The 18,760-nt window shown below is 40.4% G+C and overlaps 1 protein-coding gene across 8 annotated transcripts in view; it reads left to right on the top strand.

Moving 5' to 3' along the window:
* The window catches only part of MACF1 (microtubule actin crosslinking factor 1), a 384,222-nt gene that overhangs the window by 187,574 nt on the left and 177,888 nt on the right, over nt 1-18,760 (top strand). For all 8 annotated transcript variants that reach the window (XM_077962816.1, XM_077962815.1, XM_077962806.1 and 5 more), the window contains 9 exons: nt 168-329; nt 2,006-2,110; nt 2,746-2,841; nt 4,461-4,586; nt 7,034-7,186; nt 9,375-9,529; nt 15,809-15,935; nt 16,485-16,668; nt 17,074-17,243. In XM_077962816.1, coding sequence (XP_077818942.1) covers nt 168-329; nt 2,006-2,110; nt 2,746-2,841; nt 4,461-4,586; nt 7,034-7,186; nt 9,375-9,529; nt 15,809-15,935; nt 16,485-16,668; nt 17,074-17,243 — 1,278 coding nt within the window. The remainder of the gene's footprint in view (nt 1-167; nt 330-2,005; nt 2,111-2,745; nt 2,842-4,460; nt 4,587-7,033; nt 7,187-9,374; nt 9,530-15,808; nt 15,936-16,484; nt 16,669-17,073; nt 17,244-18,760) is intronic.

Genomic DNA, 18,760 nt, shown 5'->3' with positions numbered 1-18,760 from the left:
GAGTTCTGGGAGTCTTATATCAAACTTGTACAAAACTTGAATCCATGGGGAAAAATCCAGAGATTAAAAGCAAATTCATTTCCTGAGTTATTCTCTACTTTGATGCAAATGTGCTATCTTCTACACAAAGGCTAGCAGTCTAACCTTATAATCCTTGCTTTGTCTAGGAAACTTCTAGCTTCCGGATGAGGCACCTTCAGAGCCTACATAAATTTGTTTCCAGAGCTACAGCTGAGTTGATCTGGTTGAATGAGAAGGAGGAGGAGGAACTAGCATATGACTGGAGTGACAACAATTCCAATATCTCAGCCAAGAGAAATTACTTCTCTGTGAGTCTAGCACAGCAGCAGGCCTGTAATATTTATTTAACAGCAGCAGAAGGAGACAGGGGCTAGTCTGCTGAAAGCTTGGGTGGCTGGAGTTGCATTCTGCTAGATAGAAATAGGGGCCCTACTCAGTGCATCCATGCATGTGAGAAGTGTAAATGGAGAGAGGGACAGTAGAACCTTAGAATTAATTTATCTAGAATGCATTTAGAATGGCAGTGTCTTGGGTGAATACAGCAGCAATCTGTAAATTGAGTCATTTCAGAAGCAATACAGCTTTGTGGTTAAGATTATAGGCTTTGGAGTACCTAAGTTCAAATTCTTATTCTTCCACTAACTAGCTCTATAACCTTGGGAAGTCATTTGATCTCTCTGGACCTCCATAAAATGAGATAATAGCACCACTTCGAAGCTATCCCCTTCCCTAATAGCACGTATTCCCAAAGGGTTGTATAAAAGATTAAGATTTAATAAGCTAACCTAGACAAAGCATTTAGTATAGTATTATTTAACTGGGATATACTCTGGACTTTCCACAAATTTCTGAATTCTCCTTTATTCATTTATTAACTTTTTTGTTTCAATCTCTTTGTTTGTAAAATGGGAAGGGAAATTTAACATTGGACAATAGGACACTGCTTTTTATTCTTTTCACTGAAAGATGTAGACAAGTTAGGATTATTTTTTGCTACTTTTAGTATTTTCACACTCAGAAGATTTTTAAAGATTTTGTAAACTATGCAAATAGGGAGTTTCTTGTTTTTGTTTTTAACATGCACTTTAGATACTTTAGAAGGAAGAATGCATACTATAATACAATAAACAGGCTATGTGAGAACTGAAATTAGGCTATAACAGAGATATAAAGAAAGTGCTCTGAAAGCATAGTAAGGATCAGTATCCAGCTTCACAGAAGAGCTGGCATTTAACTTGGGTCCTGCAGTTAATAGAATTTAGTCAGTAGAGAGCATTGTAGGCTGAATACTCTAAGCAAAGCCAGCCAGTCACTGATACCCATGTCCTGGTGTGTCATGTACTGGTGTGGGTGCTGATGTGCAGGAACTGTCCACTCCAGACAAGTTATCTCTTTTCTGTGGTCCAATGCTCATTCTGTGTTCCCGCATTTTACTCACATATGGGTCAGGTCCCATGTCCTTTGTGAATATTTTCCAGTAATTCTAGTGTTTGTGCCCTTCTCTGCAATCCTCTGGCATGCACTGTTTATACATCTCATTTTGCCACCAATTCTATATTGTAGGTTCCTTTAAAATAGGGGAGGGAAGGCCGGGCGTGGTGGCTCACAACTGTAATCCCAGCACTTTGGGAGGCCGAGGCGGGCAGATCACGAGGTCAGGAGATCGAAACCATCCTGGCTAACATGGTGAAACCCTGTCTCTACTAAAAATACAAAAAATCAGCCAGGCGTGGTGGTGGGCAACTATAGTCCCAGCTACTTGGGAGGCTGAGGCAGGAGAATGGCGTGAACCCGGGAGGCGGAGCTTGCAGTGAGCCAAGATTGCGCCACTGCACTCCAGCCTGGGAGACAGAGCAAGACTCTGTCTCAAAAAATAAATAAATAAATAAATAAATAAATAAGGGAGGGAACACAGCTTTTATTTATGCTAGCCACTACCCACTGCCAAGAGCACTTATTCTGTAAAATTGAATTCAATTTTCAGGAGTTGACAATGGAACTGGAGGAGAAACAGGATGTGTTTCGTTCTCTACAAGATACAGCAGAACTACTTTCACTTGAGAACCACCCAGCCAAGCAGACAGTGGAGGTGTGTGACTCGAGAATATGTGGAGGTCAAATGCTGAGAGGTTGTTGTTATAAAAGTGTTCAAATTAGAGACTTTGTTCAACTGAAAGACTTGGAGGAAGTGTCAGGGATCATTTGTCTTGGGTCTTCTCTGTTTTCATTCCTGACTGTTCCTGTATCCCTCAAAAGCCTGCAAACATTTCTGTTAGTCTAAGGAGACTACTGAGAGAAACGATAGAAGGTACATTGGCTCCCAGCTTTCAGAGGAAAAGCGGACTTGGACTGTATTTCTTCAAGTAACTGTCCAGACAGATCCTGACTTGACTCTTGTTGATGTGGTGCCTTTGCCAAAAGAAGAGAAACAGTGGAAGAATTCTGGAGGAATTTATGCCTGGGTTTTGCTGCCTGGATCATTTACTTACAACTGAGTGTGGAAGAGGCCTTTTCTATGTAACCCCCTCTAACAAAACCATTTTGGATTAAAGGAACACTTCTTACACATGGGAAGCATTGAGCAGATGCCAGTCAAGTATCTCCACATCTTTTCTGTTGGCTTCTCTATCATTAGCAGAGTTGTACTTGGAAAATAGTATTGCACATATATATATTGAGTCTGTTAAACTCATGCCCTTCTGTCTGTGTGCTTGTTTATTGCAGGCGTATAGTGCTGCTGTCCAGTCCCAGTTGCAGTGGATGAAGCAGCTGTGCCTGTGTGTTGAGCAGCATGTGAAAGAGAATACTGCTTATTTTCAGGTATGATGGATTTCTGTGTTTGTGTGTGTGTGTACATATGTATGTTGAAGGTGAGGTTACAAACACATCTGTATTAGTGTGCGTTTGCTGTATAAACCACCACCTTAAAATTTAGTTGCTTAAAACAATAGTCATTTAGGTAGCTCGTGATTCAGTAGCTGAGCACTTTGGGCAGGGCTTTGCGAAGTGGTTCATCTTATCTTGCCTGTCTTACTCATGGCTGCAGACAGGCTGGGGGCTGGTTGGTCCCAAATGGCATTGCTCATGTCCAAGAGTTGGCTAGGTGCTGGAGCACCAAGCCGTGTGTCTCTAGCATCCAGCAGCTTTCTTCACAACGTGGCTGTGTTTCACAAGCAGAAAGAGAGAGCAAGTCCTAGAGCACAAGCCCTTTTTTCCTGCTTCTGTCACATTTATTAATGTGCCTTTGGTTAAAGCCAGACGTGTGGCTATGCCTAACTTCAAGTTGAGGAGAAATAGACTCCACCTCTTGATGGGAGGAGCTGTAAAATATCATGATCTTTTTTTTCTTTTTTCCATCTGTCAGAACATGAAAGAATGTACTGCTGGCTGGGCGCAGTGACTCATGCCTGTAATCCTAGCACTTTGGGAGGCCAAGGCGGGCAGATCACTTAAGGTCAGGAGTTCAAGACCAGCCTGGCCAACATGGTGAAACCCCTTCTCTATTAAAAATACAAAAATTAGCTGGGTGTGGTAGTACACATCTGTAGTCCCAGCTACTTGGGAAGCTGAAGCAGGAGAAGTACTTGAACCTGGGAGGCAGAGGTTGCCGTGAGCCAAGATCACACCACTGCACTCCAGCCTGGGTGACAGAGCAAGTGTCTTAAAAAAAAAAAAAAGTACTGCTTATTTTCAGGTGAGGTGGGAGGAGGAAATAAGCCATTATCTCTGTTTTTGCCCTAATTTTTTTTTTTTTTTTTGAGACGGAGCCTCACTCTGTCGCCCAGGCTGGAGTGCAGTGGCGCAATCTCGGCTCACTGCAAACTCTGCCTCCCGGGTTCACGCCATTCTCCTGCCTTAGCCTCCTGAGTAGCTGTGACTACAGGCGCCCGCCACCACGCCCAGCTAATTTTTTTTTTTTTTTTTTTTTAGTAGAGACGGGGTTTCACCATGTTAGCCAAGAAGACCTTGATCTCCTGACCTCATGATCCGCCCACCTCAGCCTCCCAAATAGCTGGGATTACAGGCATGAGCCACCATGCCCGGCCTTTTGCCCTAAATTAAATAGTCTCCCTGATTATTTCATAACATGAATTGAAACATTTGATCACTCAACCTTAGGTTTTTCATGAAATACACCCCACAGCCAAATGCTGTACCTAGCCAGAAGTCAAGAGGAAAGAGCAGTGATTTCTGAGGGGGTGAAACAACTAACTTTTCTATAGGGTAGGGTTTGGGGTAGTCAACACTAATATTTTGCTGCATGGCTTTTTAAGCCCTTCGGTTTATGTTTCAGTGGTCCTTGTAATGAACTCTCACTAATCCAGTAGGGTGTAATCAGCTTTGCTAAGCTCTGCGTAGTAAAATTGTTCTTTCTCAGTTAACATTCCGGGTGTTCTGATGTTTTGAGCAGAAGGCATCCTTCCTTTGTATTCCCATAGTTCTTCAGTGATGCACGAGAGCTGGAGTCATTCTTGAGGAACCTCCAAGATTCCATTAAACGAAAATATTCCTGTGACCACAACACCAGCTTATCCCGCCTTGAAGACCTGCTCCAGGACTCCATGGTGGGTGTTGCCTCAGTGGGGATGATTACTTCTGGGAAAGAGCCTAAACCATATCAGCTGCTGCTGTTTATATCCTTGAAAGCTCCAGGGCAGTGGGCCGTTGTTGTAATAAAGTTTGGCTTACATTCAAATAGAGTTTAATCGATGTGGTTCTGTCTCTTTCCTTTTTTCCTTTTCTTTTAAAGAAGTTGCTAATAAGATTTCTTTGGGTATGTTATTGAAGTAAAGGCCTAGTCTTCTCCTCTGAGCCACTTTGAGCTCCTTATACTTTCCTTGCATTTTTCCTGTTTTAATGTAATAGTTGGAGCCAAGGATGAGGTGTTGAGCATGAAAAAAAGGTTGAAGGGGATTAGTTTATCAAATTCTTTGTTACTCTCTTATGCAAAAAAAGAACTAAAAAAAAAAAAAAAAAAAAAAGAAATACACCTAAGTCAAAATTTTCCTCCTTCGTAGTTTTCTTTTGAATGATAATTAAAATTGATTTTAATTCAAAGAAACATGTAATGTAATATTTGTGCAGTTATTTATGAAGCAATATTAATTTTTAAGAAATAGTTTTATATTCAGTATTTAGTTCAAATCAATTTTATATTCATTTTCTCCAATGAATTATTTCTTCAGGAGTGCTGGTAATTAGCAGAAAGACTACTTGTGTTTAGTGAATGTATATTACACAGAGTTGGCAAGACAAGGCTCAAGCTACATCTCAAATTAAGATAGAAATGTATATGTAATAAGGAACTTACTTTTCCTTTGTGAGAAGCAAGGGGAACCTCGCATTTCAATAGAAAAGTCTAAATAAGAGAACTAGAATAACCCAAAACAGTTCATTTTTTTTTAGTGGGTAAGATTTGAGCATTTGTGAATATAAGGTTTTTTTATTTTTATTTTTTTACACTTTCAGGTATTGTAAACCTGTGAGTGGTTTTACATTCACCTGGGCAAATAGTCTGTTAATTTAATTTGGAATGAAGGATGAAAACCTGACTTTTCAGATGTTGTCTATAAAATATCTCTCTCGGAGGTACTACAAATATGAAGGAGGAATATAATCCTTGGCTATTATCTCCTCCCTCCCACAGAGTACCTTCTGTCGTAGGGTAACTCCTCTGCAATGGTTGTCATATCTTCTCTTCTCGAGGGTCGCTGCTCTGTTCCCTCCTCTCCAGGTCAGGGTCATCGGGTTGGCGGCGTCATCGGGGCATGGAGTCACCTGGGTCTGCTCCTCAGCTTGTCCGTCAGGTTCGGGAGCATCTGTCCTGGCTTCTGGTTCTTTTCAGAACTTTTACCACGCTGAGCACTTGGTCTCTGGAGCTTGAGCTGTTTGGCTGTGGGTTAGACAGAAATTGACATCTTATTTCAAGGAAACTGAAATGGGTAGACCAGCTCTCAAGTATGGAAATGTGGCTGTCTCCCTGATATATTCCATTCCTCTTTCTTAACTAATAAGTTAAAGTTGTATTTCTTCCAATCATGCTCCCGGGGACAGGCACAGGTAGTTTATTTAAGCATTTCTTTTTCTTTACTTGCATATTCTTAGTTCTTTAATGGCATTTCCTAACATTATTAACTCTTTACTCTCATCGCATCTACATCCATCCTAAGAAAGCCATCTTCTGGGGAGACTTTTACACCTCAAAATGGGCTTGAAACATCTGGGTTAATGGATAAAGTTTATCTTTTACTCTTTAATGGAATTGGTAATGGTTTACTACCAATTTTGTTAACAAGAAGTTTATTCGTTTTTAAGATTATTGGATTTGCAGAGATTTGAGAGTTTCAATTTTGCATGATACTTCTTTCTAACCAATCAAATTTATGTGAATATAGCACAGCAAATACTGAGAGGTAAACCCTAAATCATTTGTCATGATACCTTCACCAACAGCATTGTTGGTTGAAGAGCTAAGATCTTTCTCAAGAAAGCTTGACTCAATTTAGGAGAATAAAATATTTAGAGTAGAGCTTGGGAGATAAAATTATTTTTAAAAATTTAAATAAGTATAACTAGCTTCTCCTAAGCAAAAAGGGAAGAACTGGTTTCTACCAGTGAGAAACTGACTAATAATAATATACCAATTATTGATTTTAACTTTCATGTTCTCTGAATCATGTTTAGATAAATTTTTTATTAGCTATATAGCTGTATTTGGAAGCTAGAAGTATTTGTTTTTATTTTGGTTTTTGCATGTGACTTTATGGTTCATAGAAAGTGGCACAGGGAGAAAGCTGCAAAGTTTGAGTGCAAAAGCACTTGGTAGAAGACAGAAACATTCTCTCCTTTTTTCTTTATCCTTGTGTAAGTCTTTAAGATGGCTCCACCAACCATCCCTACTTAACTGAGAGATGACATTCTCTGAGGGAGTGGAGTATTCAGTTTTCTTTGTTAACTTAGTCACCCTAAGTAGCAACATTAATGTCATTTTGTTTTTCTTCTCATTTTGTAGGATGAAAAGGAGCAGCTTATACAGTCCAAGAGTTCCGTTGCCAGTCTTGTCGGGAGATCAAAAACCATTGTTCAGCTAAAACCACGCAGTCCAGACCATTTGTTAAAGAGCACCATTTCTGTTAAGGCCATCTGTGACTATCGGCAGATCGAGGTGAGGAGGTAGAAAGGGTACTTCTGGGACACAGAGGGAAGGAAGAAAGAAGGGAAGCCTTCAGTTAGGGTTATGATGATAAGGAAAGATCAAATTACAGAGTTTTTAAAATTTAAACATGCTGAAATCTCTCCTATCATTAAAAAAAAAAAAACTAAAAACTTCAATCCTATAATCTTGACCTGCTCCCTGCCTCAGTGATTGGCATCATTATCTACTCAGTTGCCTAAGTGTTGACAGAGATGGTACTTTGTAGCACCTGGGAGATATCCTTGACTCACCCACCCCTCTTATCCTCCACAGCTAATAGGACCATCAAGTTTGTACTAATTTGTAAATATCCCTTAAACATACTTTTTCTGTCCCTGCTAATATTTCCCTAAAAGCATAAGCAGCTGGGTGCAGTGGCTCATGCCTGTAATTCCAGCGCTTTAGGAGGCCGAGGCGCGTGGATCACTTGAACTCAGGAGTTTGAGACCAGCTTGGGCAACATGGTGAAACTATGTCTCTATAAGAATCGCTTGAGCCCAGGAAGCGGAGGTTGCAGTGAGCCAGGATCGTGCCATTTGCACCCCAGCCTGGGTTACAGGAGTAAAACCCTGTCTCAGAAAAAATAAAAGGCATAAGTTTATTTCACTTGGATTATTGTATCAGCCTCCCCATTTAGTGCACAAAGGATCCTACCACCAGCATGTTCTTTTTTTTTTTTTTTTTTTTTTTGAGATGGAATCTTGCTCTGTGGCCCAGGCTGGAATGCAGTGGCACCATCTCAGCTCACTGCAACCTCCGCTCCCTGGGTTCAAGCAATTCTCCTGCCTCAGCCTCCCAAGTAGCTGGGACTACAGGCATATGCCATCACTCCCAGCTAATTTTTTGTATCTTTAGTAGAGATGGGGTTTCACCATGTTAGCCAGGATGTTCTTGATCTCCTGACCTCGTGATCTGCCCACCTCAGCCTCCCAAAGTGCTGGGATTACAGGCATGAGCCACCGCGCTTAGCCTTTTTTTTTTTTTCTTTAAATTACAATCCTATGCTTAAATCTTATAATAATTACTCATTGCTCTTGGGAAAAAGCCTAAACTCCTTAAGGTGGCTTTAAGTTCTTAAGTAATCTGTCTTTACCCCTCTAGCCAAGACTGGGTCATATCCTTTATTCCCTGGTAAATTGCATTTGTCACACAGTATTATAACTACATACACCACCAGAATATGTGGAAATACAGACTATGTTTGTCTGCTTACCACTGTACCTTTTTATTTATTTATTTATGTTTTGTGATAGTGTCCCACTCTGTGCCTAGGCTGGAGTGCAGTGGCACTATCATGGCTCACTGCAGCCTTGACCTCCTCGGGCTCAGGTGATCCTCCCACCTCAGCCTCCCGAGTAGCTGGGACTACAGGCATGCACTACTATACCCAGCTAATTTTTGTATTTTTTGTAGAGATGAGGTTTTACTATGTTACCTAGGCTGGTCTTGAACTCCTGGGTTCAAGCGGCCTGCCTACCTTAGCCTTCAGAAGTGCTGGGATTATAGATGTGAGCTGCTGTGCCTGGCCAATTATACTGTCTTTATCTCCAGTGTCCTAGCACAGAGTAGACACTCAAGAAATACATATTATACAAAAGAATGAATTAATTAAAAAATGGAAAAAAAATAAAAATTTAAAAATGGGACTGCACTTTTGTGTGTCTCGATATTTCTGCCTATAAGTTAGGGATAATAATCTTGATCACTTGTCTCTCAAGAGAAAGACTTGATAATTCCAAAATGCTTAAACGTTTTCAGGGGTTTGGGTGGTATAGGAAGGGGGGAGAGGAAATATCATAAAAACAATGTTTTGATTATTCGCGTTCCATTAGTTTTTACTCTAGTAGATTTTTGTGCTGAGATCACTCTTGAGCCTTTATAATCTTATTATAATTTTCATATTCTGGGTTACTTGACATGTAACATGTATTTAATACATATTTGTTTCCTTGATTTATTTGGTGTCACAGTTTTTCCTGTGTTGTAGATTTATACCCATTATCTTTTGGCAAAAATGAGAAGCCCTTACTAAGTGATAGCAGAAATTTTCTTAAGCAGATTTTTTTCTTAAGGTTTTGATAGTTTTGGGATGAGGCACCAGGTAATAATGGGTTGTTGCTTTATCCATTAGCAATAACTGGTAAATTTATCTCTTCAGATTACTATTTGCAAAAATGATGAATGTGTGCTAGAAGATAATTCTCAGCGGACCAAATGGAAAGTGATCAGCCCCACAGGGAATGAGGCAATGGTGCCATCAGTCTGCTTCCTCATTCCCCCACCCAATAAGGATGCCATTGAGATGGCCAGCAGGTAACTTGGCTCAGCTGCCACTGGTACACCCACCTCTGCTGTTGGCCTCGGTGAACCAATGGAGGGATGAGTGTGCATTTGTGATCTTCTTGCACACAGTTGTAAAGTTCCTCCTGGGAGAGGCTTCTCATTGGAGATATCAAGTCTCCTACTGCCAGCCACATAGTAGATCTTCAATAAATATTTCTGTTCAACTAGAGTATATTCAGTGATATTTCTTTTTTAAAGAACTCTTGCTTATAAATAGCTTACTCTCAAAAGATTGATTTTTTTTTTACCAGCCTGGCCAACATGGTAAAACCCGTCTCTACTAAAAATACAAAAATTAGCTGGACGTGGTGGCGCATGCTTGTAGTCCCAGCTACTCGGGAGACTTAGGCATGAGAATCACTTGAACCCAGGACGCGGAGTTTGCAGTCAGCTGAGATCACACCACTGCACTCCAGCCACCTGGGCGACAGAGCGAGACTCTGTCTCCAAAAAAAAAGATTGGGCTGGGCAGAGTGGCGCATGCCTGTAATCCCAGCACTTTGGGAGGCCGAGGCAGGCAGATCATTTGAGGTCAGGAGTTCAAGACCAGCCTGGCCAACATGGTGAAACCCCGTTTCTACTAAAAATACATTAAAAAAAAAAAAAGCCAGGCATGATGGCAGTTGCCTGTAATCCCAGCTACTCGGGAGGCTGAGGCAGTAGAATTGGAGAATCGCTTGAACCGAGATTGCGCCACTGCACTCCAGCCTAAGCGACAGAGGGAGACTCCGTCTCAAAAAAAAAAAAAAGAAGGTTGATTTTTTGGGGGGGTCATTAGTTATCATTAGTTTATTATAAAAGAGAGATATGGAAATTATTTACATGATGAAAGATTTCAGAACTTCAGTGGAATGGCCAGCTTCACGTTGATGCCATTTCAATAGTGACTTATTTCATTCTACGTACTTTCAAAGAATGTCATCGTCTTTAAATAGGAAATAATCCTTGTCATCTAGAACTACTTTGGTGCCTCCATATTCTGGGAGAAGAACTTTATCTCCAACTTTCATGCTAACTGGTTGAATCTCTCCACCCTTTCCTTTAGAACCTGACCCAACAGCAACTACTGTTGCTTGAAATACTTTTCCTTAAGATTTTTCTGGACGCATAATGCCTCCTTTGGTTACAGTTTCAGCAGCACTCCTTTCAAACTTTTTTTTTTTTTTTTAAGATGGAGCCTTGCTCTGTTGCCCAGGCTGGAGTGCCGTGGTGTGATCTCGGCTCATTGCAAGCTCCGCCTCCTGGGTTCATGCCATTCTCCTGCCTCAGCCTCCTGAATAGCTGAGACTACAGGCGCCCACCACCATGCCCGGCTAAAGTTTTTGTATTTTTAGTAGAGACAGGATTTCACCATTTTAGCCAGGATGGTCTTGATCTCCTGACCTCGTGATCCACCTGCCTCGGCCTCCCAAAGTGCTGGGATTACAGGCATGAGCCACTGCACCCGGCCTGAGTGGAAGAAACTTTCTAAATGCTTGTCCTGCCATGACTCTCTCTGCCTGAGACTCCGAATTTTTTTTTTTTTTTTTTTTTATGGCAGCTAAATTTTCTTTAATTTTTTTTAAAGTAATTTATGGGCCAGGCACCGTGGCTTATGCTTGTAATCCCAGCACTTTGAGAGGCTGAGGTTTTTGGATTACTTGAGGTCAGGAGTTCGAGACCAGCCTGAGCAACATGATGAAACTCCGTCTCTACTAAAAATACAGACAATTAGCCTGGCATGGTGGTGCACAATTGTGGTCCCAACTACTTAGGAGGCTGAGGCAGGAGAATTGCTTGAACCCAGGGTGTGGAGGTTGCAGTAAGCCGAGATTGCGCCACTGCACTCCAGCCTGGGTGACAGAGTGAGACTCTGTCTCAAAAAAAAAAAATACATATATATATACATATTTTTTTATATATATAAAATATATATATGTTTATGTACATATTTTAGAAAGCTGGGTTATACTATAAAGTTTATTATAATAAATATTAGCTATCACCTCTCCTGTCCCAAAGTTCCACTTTCCAGAGTCAACTGTTTTCAGCAGATTTTGCTGGGTTATAAACCCACATTTCTGAATGTAATTTTTTCCTGCTATTTCCTTGTTTGTTTTCAACTTCAGAAATTATCTATTAACTTTTTACTCTAGGAAATTAACATTTAGCTTTCTCTACATGCATATATGCATACGCTTCTTTCATCTTCCAAATGTAGTTATGTCACAGTTTTTGTTTAAGTTGATATTTTTTGTTTTATTAGTACATGCATTGTTTAAAGCTGAGCCAGATCGTACTCTAGGGGACTATTGTGAGGCGACTGTGCCTTACGTCTCTGTCTCGGAACTCATCCTCTGCCTCTCTCCTTGCTTGTACTTAGCTGCAGTCACTCTGGTCTTTCCTCTGTTTCTCACACACAGACCACATATTCTTGCCTCGGGGCCTTTGGACTTCCTGCTTGCCTCTGATATTTACATGATTCACTCCCTCACTTTGTTCAGTTTATCTTAGAACCCTCATGGACCACCATCCCCACTCACTGCATGCCACTCTCTGTCTTCTTCTCATTTTATTTTTCTTCAGAACTCTTAATATTGCCTAACAGATTATGTGTTTGTTTATTCTCTCCTATTAGAGATTTTTGTCCATTTTGTTTACTTCTGTATCTTTAGCACTTAGAACCATTCCCAGCACATAGCAGGTATTCAATAACTGGTTGTTGAATGAAAGAATGAATGAGTAGGTGAGTGAATATATTTACGAATAAATTATTTTATTTACTTTCTTTTTTTTTTTTTTTGGTTTGAGACCGAGTCTCCCTCTGTCGCCCAGGCTGGAGTGCAGTGGTACAGTTTGGGCTCACTACAACCTCTGCCTCCTGAGTAGCTGGGATTACAGGAGTGTGCCACCACGACTGGCTAACTTTTGTAGTTTTAGTAGAGACGGGGTTTCATTATGTTGGCCAGGCTGGTCTCGAACTCCTGACCTCAAGTGATCCACCTGCCTCGGCCTCCCAGAGTACAGGGATTACAGGCATGAGCCACTGCACCTGACCCCTGTTTTATTTACAGGCATGAGCCACTGCACCTGACCCCTGTTTTATTTACTTTCTTATATAATTTTTGTTTCCTTGGAGTGGGTAATTGTTTTGTTTTTTACTTTGCTTAGTTATCCCCAAACTCTCCTACATTACTGTAAAAGGATTCCCAATATGGCCAAACACCACAGGCAATTTTCATTTTTCTTTTGGAAACATTTATTCTGGACCATTCTATCTTTTGTGTGTGGGGGAGGGGGGGTGGGTGTACCTGTTCTGTAGGCCTGATTTGGTCCTGTCTCTGTGATATTTCACGCTATGTTGGACCCACTGATTCCTAGATTCCAAGTCTTATTTATTAGTGTACTCCTTGGTTTGGTGGATTACACTCTCCAGTGCCTTATTGAAAAAGGCTGAGTAGGAGGTAAATTTTTTGAGACCTCATATCTGAAAATATTTGTCTTCTTCTTCCTCTAACTGGCAAGATACATTTTTTTGGGAAATTATTATTATTATTATTATTATTAAGATAGAGTCTTGATATGTTGCCCAGGCTGGAGTGGAGTGCACAATCTTAGCACACTGCAGCTGCTACCTCCTGGGCTCAAGTGATTCTCCTACCTCAGCCTCCCAAGTAGCTGGGACCACAGGTGCATGTCCCCATGCCCGGCTAATTTTTGTATTTTTAGTAAAGACAGGATTTCACCATGTTGGCCAGGCTGGTCTCGAACTCCTGACCTCAAGTAGTCTGCCCGCCTCGGCCTTCCAAAGTGCTGGGATTACAGGCGTGAGCCACCATGCCCAGACTGGAAATTATTTTTACTTTGAACTTTGAAATCATTGCTCTATTGCTTTCTAACTTTCAGGATTTCTTGTTTAGATGTATAGTGCCATTTTCATTCTTTCTCTTTTTTTTTTTTTTTTAGGCTTACATAATAGTAAAACTTATCTTTTGTCATAAGCAGTACTATTGGTTTTGACAAAGGCTTAGAATTGTTTATCCTTCACCACTATCATGATACGGAACAGTTTGATACTTTCACCTTTTGAAAGAAATCTTTATTTCTCTGGAGGTGTTTAAATGCTTCTCTTTGTCTCTAATCTTGAAAAGGGATGCTGTACCTTTGAGTCTTTTTGTATTCATTATGCTAATGAACACAAACTAGAAACTTGCTTTCAGGTTTGAGGAAGTTTTTTCTTGGATGATGATGATGATGATGATGATGATGAAGATGATGACGATTTGAGACAGTCTCCCTCTGTCAGCCAGGCTGAAGTGCAGTGGCGCAATCTTGGCTCTGTGCAATCTCTGCCTCCTGGGTTCAAGCAATTCTCCTGCCTCAGCCTCCCGAGTAGTTGGGACTTACAGGCATGCGCCACCACACCCAGCTAATGTTTGTACTTTTAGTAGAGACGGGGTTTCACCATGCTGGTCAGGCTGGTCTTGAACTGCTGACCTTGTGATTTGCCACCTTGGACTCCCAAAGTGCTGGAATTATAGGCATGAGCCACCACGCCCAGCCTGGATTATTTCTTTTTTTACTTTTTTTTTTTGAGATGGAGTCTCGCTGTGTCACCCAGGCTGGAGTGCAGTGGCGCAGTCTTGGCTAACCACAAGCTCTGCCTCTTGGGTTCACTCCATTCTCCTGCCTCAGCCTCCCGAGTAGCTGGAACTACTGACATCTGCCACCACACCTAGCTAATTTTTTATATTTTTAGTAGAGATGGGGTTTCACCATGTTAGCTAGGATGGTCTCTATCTTCTGACCTCGTGATCTGCCTGCCTCGGCCTCCCAAAGTGCTGGGATTACAGGCGTGAGCCACCGCACTGACCTTATTTCTTTAATTATTTTATTCTCCTTTTTTTTTAGTTCTTGCTTTTAAGAAGTCCCATTTGTTGAATGTTGGACCTCCTGAACTGATTTTCTAATGTTCTCTTATTTTCTTTATTGTTGTTGTTGTTGTTGCTTTTTTATATTTTTATTCTTCTTTGAGATTTCCTGAACTTTGAATTTCAACTCTACTGAAATTTTAGTGGGACTTTTGGAGAGAGGGAAGATTAAACTTACAGATTTAATGCCTCTTGTTTAACTGATGTCCTGGCTTCTGGTTTTCCATCCTGTTCTTTATATCTTGCATGTTTTTCTCAACTTGAAGAAATTCAAGGTAACATGATGGGTGTGTAAGAAAGAGTGTGTCTGTGTATTTGTGTATTCGTAAGTCTTGAAATCAAGATTGAATTAGACATGAGATGCTTGGGGAAAAAAAATCTCAAACCCTTCATACTGCAGTTTTCTTTTTTTTTTTTTTCTTGAAATGGAGTTGTGCTATTGTTGCCCAGGCTGGAGTGCAATGGCACGATCTCGGCTCACTGCAACCTCCACCTCCCGGGTTCAAGCAGTTCTCCTGCCTCAGCCTCCCAAGTAGCTGAGATTACAGGCATCTACCACCACACCTGACTAATTTTTGTATTTTTAATACAAAATTGTTGGTCAGCCTGGTGGTCTGTGTTGGTCAGGCTGGTCTTGAACTCCCGACCTCAGGTGATCCACCAGCCTCAGCCTCCCAAAGTGCTGGGATTACAGGCGTGAGCCATGCAGTTTTCTTTTATATACCAGGTGAATTTCTTAAACTGCTATTAGCTTCTCAGTATTTTAGCATTTTTATAAATGTTTGGAACACAGCAAATCAATTTGTAAACATTGATATAATCATTTTTCAACAATTCTGGATGGGATGTTGTTTATGCCTTTCCCTATTATTGTTCTCTCTGGTTATTCCTTCTCTCTGGCTTGTAATCATCGTATTATAACCAGGTAACATTTATGAAATTACTAAATATGTGCTAACATAATATGCATAATGCTATAGCAAATCCAAGTTGAAGATCCCAATTAATTAATGTAGTTTAGTTTTGTTGTTGTTGTTGTTGTTTTTTAATAGAGATGAGGTCTCACTATGTCAACCAGGCTGGTCTTGAACTCCTGGGCTCAAGCAGTCCTCCAACCTTGGCCTCCAAAAGTTCTGGGATTACAAGCATGAGCCACCACGCCCAGCCTCAGTTAATTTAGTTCTAAAAATTCCTGGGATGTTAGTATTTGACTTGTTGCCTTTCTCTGCTCAACGTATAAGCTCAGTTCTGCTAAGGCAATCACATTTTTCCTTAGAAGATCTCTAATGTGGAGCTGAAGTCTTACAAAGGTAATAGTCAAGTTCTGTGTTATTTCTAGGGTCGAACAATCTTATCAGAAGGTGATGGCCCTTTGGCACCAGCTACATGTTAACACCAAAAGCCTTATATCTTGGAACTATCTGCGTAAAGACCTTGACCTTATACAGACCTGGAACCTAGAAAAGGTAATTGTGAAAACCTTACCCCAGGCTCACATTCTGTTGGCAAGATTTTTTCAGAAGGAGCTTTTTTTCCTTACTGTGAGACTTTTCCCCACCCAAATGGAGTAAAGTGGACTCAGGGATACCATTTTACAGTTAGAGACCTGAGGTTCTTGCAAGTTAGAAGTAGCAATTTGAATGGTAAAGGAAACTCCTAATTAGAATAAGTAACATCTTTGGTCTTCTTGGCAAGGGTAGAACGTTGCAGGCTTTTTCTCACTCTGTAAGACAAGCATGTCTTTTGCATAAGAATACGTAGTAGGTGAATACTTGTGAACAATTATCAAGAGTTATGTCCAGTGGGGCACAAAGGGTGCTTCTGGGGTGCTGGTAATGTTCTGCTTCTTAATCTGAATGCTGATTAAATGGAGGAATTCAAATTATAAAAATCCACATGTTTACAATTATGGTTTGTGCACTGTTTTGTATATATGTTACTTCAATAAAATGGAGGAAAAGAGAAAGTGTTATATTTTTATTCTGTTGCAATTTCTTCTGGCTTTTTCTTTCTAGCTTCGATCCTCAGCACCAGGGGAGTGTCATCAGATTATGAAGAATCTTCAGGCCCACTGTGAAGACTTTCTGCAGGATAGTCGTGACTCTGTGCTGTTCTCAGTGGCTGATCGCTTGCGCTTGGAAGAGGAAGTGGAAGCTTGTAAAGCCCACTTCCAGCACCTGATGAAGTCCATGGAGAATGGTGTGTGCACCGGGAAGAGGGAAAGAGAATAGTAGAATGAGAGCCTTTCAAGGGGTTGCTATGAAACCCTTCATATAAATGAGAAAGTAGCATCACTGCTTTTTTCCATTTGAGTTGCTACGAACTTGAGATAGAGAAGAACTTATAGATGAATTCTCAAAATCAGATCATGGAAGAAGAGGTCTGTTGATATTTCGTTTGTTACTGCTAATCAACCTATCACATTGTCTTGTGGCTGTAACATGTTTGGACTCTGAAAGATTAGTATACAATATGTGAAATTTAGGATCAGGTAGAATCAGGCAGAAGATTCCCTAAATAAAGCCTTGCTTTCGTCAGTAGGATATCAGATCTGCTTATCTCTAATGTCGAACTTACTGGTCTTTTGTGTTTGTTCATTCACAGAGGACAAAGAGGAGACTGTGGCCAAGATGTACATTTCAGAGTTGAAGAACATCCGGCTACGCCTGGAGGAGTATGAACAGAGGGTGGTCAAACGAATTCAGTCTCTAGCCAGCTCTAGGACTGACAGAGATGCCCGGCAGGACAGTGCATTAAGGATTGCAGAGCAAGAAGTAAGCCCTAAGAGCAGGGTGGATGCTGGTTGTGTAGTGAATGCTTTCAGAGTTCATTGGATGGCAAGAGTATGGAACCTAAGAAATAAGGCAATAGACTCAAGACAGTCCTTCTCGGGAGTTCTTCTTGCAGTCTATAAATGTCTTTTACCTGTGGAGAAGTGTGATTTCAGCTCCATGTGTATTGCTCAATGTTGATTAGTTTCCTACAGAGTTGAGAAGGCAAACAGACTAGTAAATTGTTCTAAGCAGTATATTTGGGCTATGTATTTTGAAACTGCTTAGTAGAGATGCTGCTCTTGCTTCTATCCCTTATGCGCCTGTGCTACTTTCAGTGACTTGGTTACCTTCAGTCATATGACCAGTAAATACAAGGAATGACTCTGATTTGTATGTGGGCTCTGATATATGCTCTGTCTGCGACTTTGAGCAAGTGAACTCTCATCCCTAGTTTACTTTTGTAAAATGGAGATGGCAATGCGCGATATAGGGTTATTTTGAAAATTAAATGGTATAGTACATATAATGAGCTTCCTGAAAAAGTAAAATACTATGAAAATGTAGGATAGTATTCTTGAAGTAAAAGCAGCAAATATATATTGCTTTATTAAGTCCTCTGAGGCATACAAAGAAAAGTAAGCCAAGTTCCTTGTTTTTTGGCTTATAGTGTAGTGAAAGAAAAAGAAAAAGTTAAAATTATGATTAGAAACTTCAGTATAAGATATAAGAGATGTCATGAATATAGTAACTAGTATATTTCCAAGCAAAGATTGCTGTAGGAACTTAGAGTGTTTCTAGAACATTTCTAATTAGAATGGTATGAGAGAGCTCTATGAAGCCTATTAAATTTGATCTGGGAGCTTAAAGGAGATGGAAAGGAACGGCCAGTGAGGAGGAGTGATTTTTCCAACTTTCTATTTTTTTCCCCCAAACCTGAAGAGAAGGGTGAGAGGGAAGTATGATTTTTACTGGTGGAGAGGGAGGTAATATAAGGCATATCATAGGAGCCTGGGAATTCTCATGTGGAAGCTTTTTACTTTTCCATAGGGTGATACAAAATCTATTTGTCCTTGAAAAATAGGACACACTAAGAAATAAAGGTCGACTGGATGCTTTGGGAGGCCAAGGTGGGAGAATCGCTTAAACCCAAGAGTTTGAGGCTTCAGTGAGCTATAACTGCACCACTGCACTCGAGCCTGAGTGAAAGAGTGAGACCCTGTCTCAAGATACATATATACATACATCTAAAATACCTTTCTTTTTAAAACTTTATTTTGAAATAATTTAAGATATATAGAAAAGTTTTATTCTCTTATACGTCTCACCTAGAGTCCCCAAATGTTAATATTTTTGTACATTTGCTTTATCATTTTATTCTATATATTATACATAATAATATTCCTTTTTTATCTTGAGAGGAAGTTCCAGACATGAAACTCCTTTATTCCTGAATACTTCAGTGTACATCTTCAAAAAAAAAAAGACAGCATCTTACATAACCATGGAGCAATGATAAA

The sequence above is a fragment of the Macaca mulatta genome, chromosome 1, assembly GCF_049350105.2.
Source record: "Macaca mulatta isolate MMU2019108-1 chromosome 1, T2T-MMU8v2.0, whole genome shotgun sequence".
Classification (NCBI taxonomy): domain Eukaryota; kingdom Metazoa; phylum Chordata; class Mammalia; order Primates; family Cercopithecidae; genus Macaca; species Macaca mulatta.
This window is presented reverse-complemented; position numbering and strand designations above follow the sequence as displayed.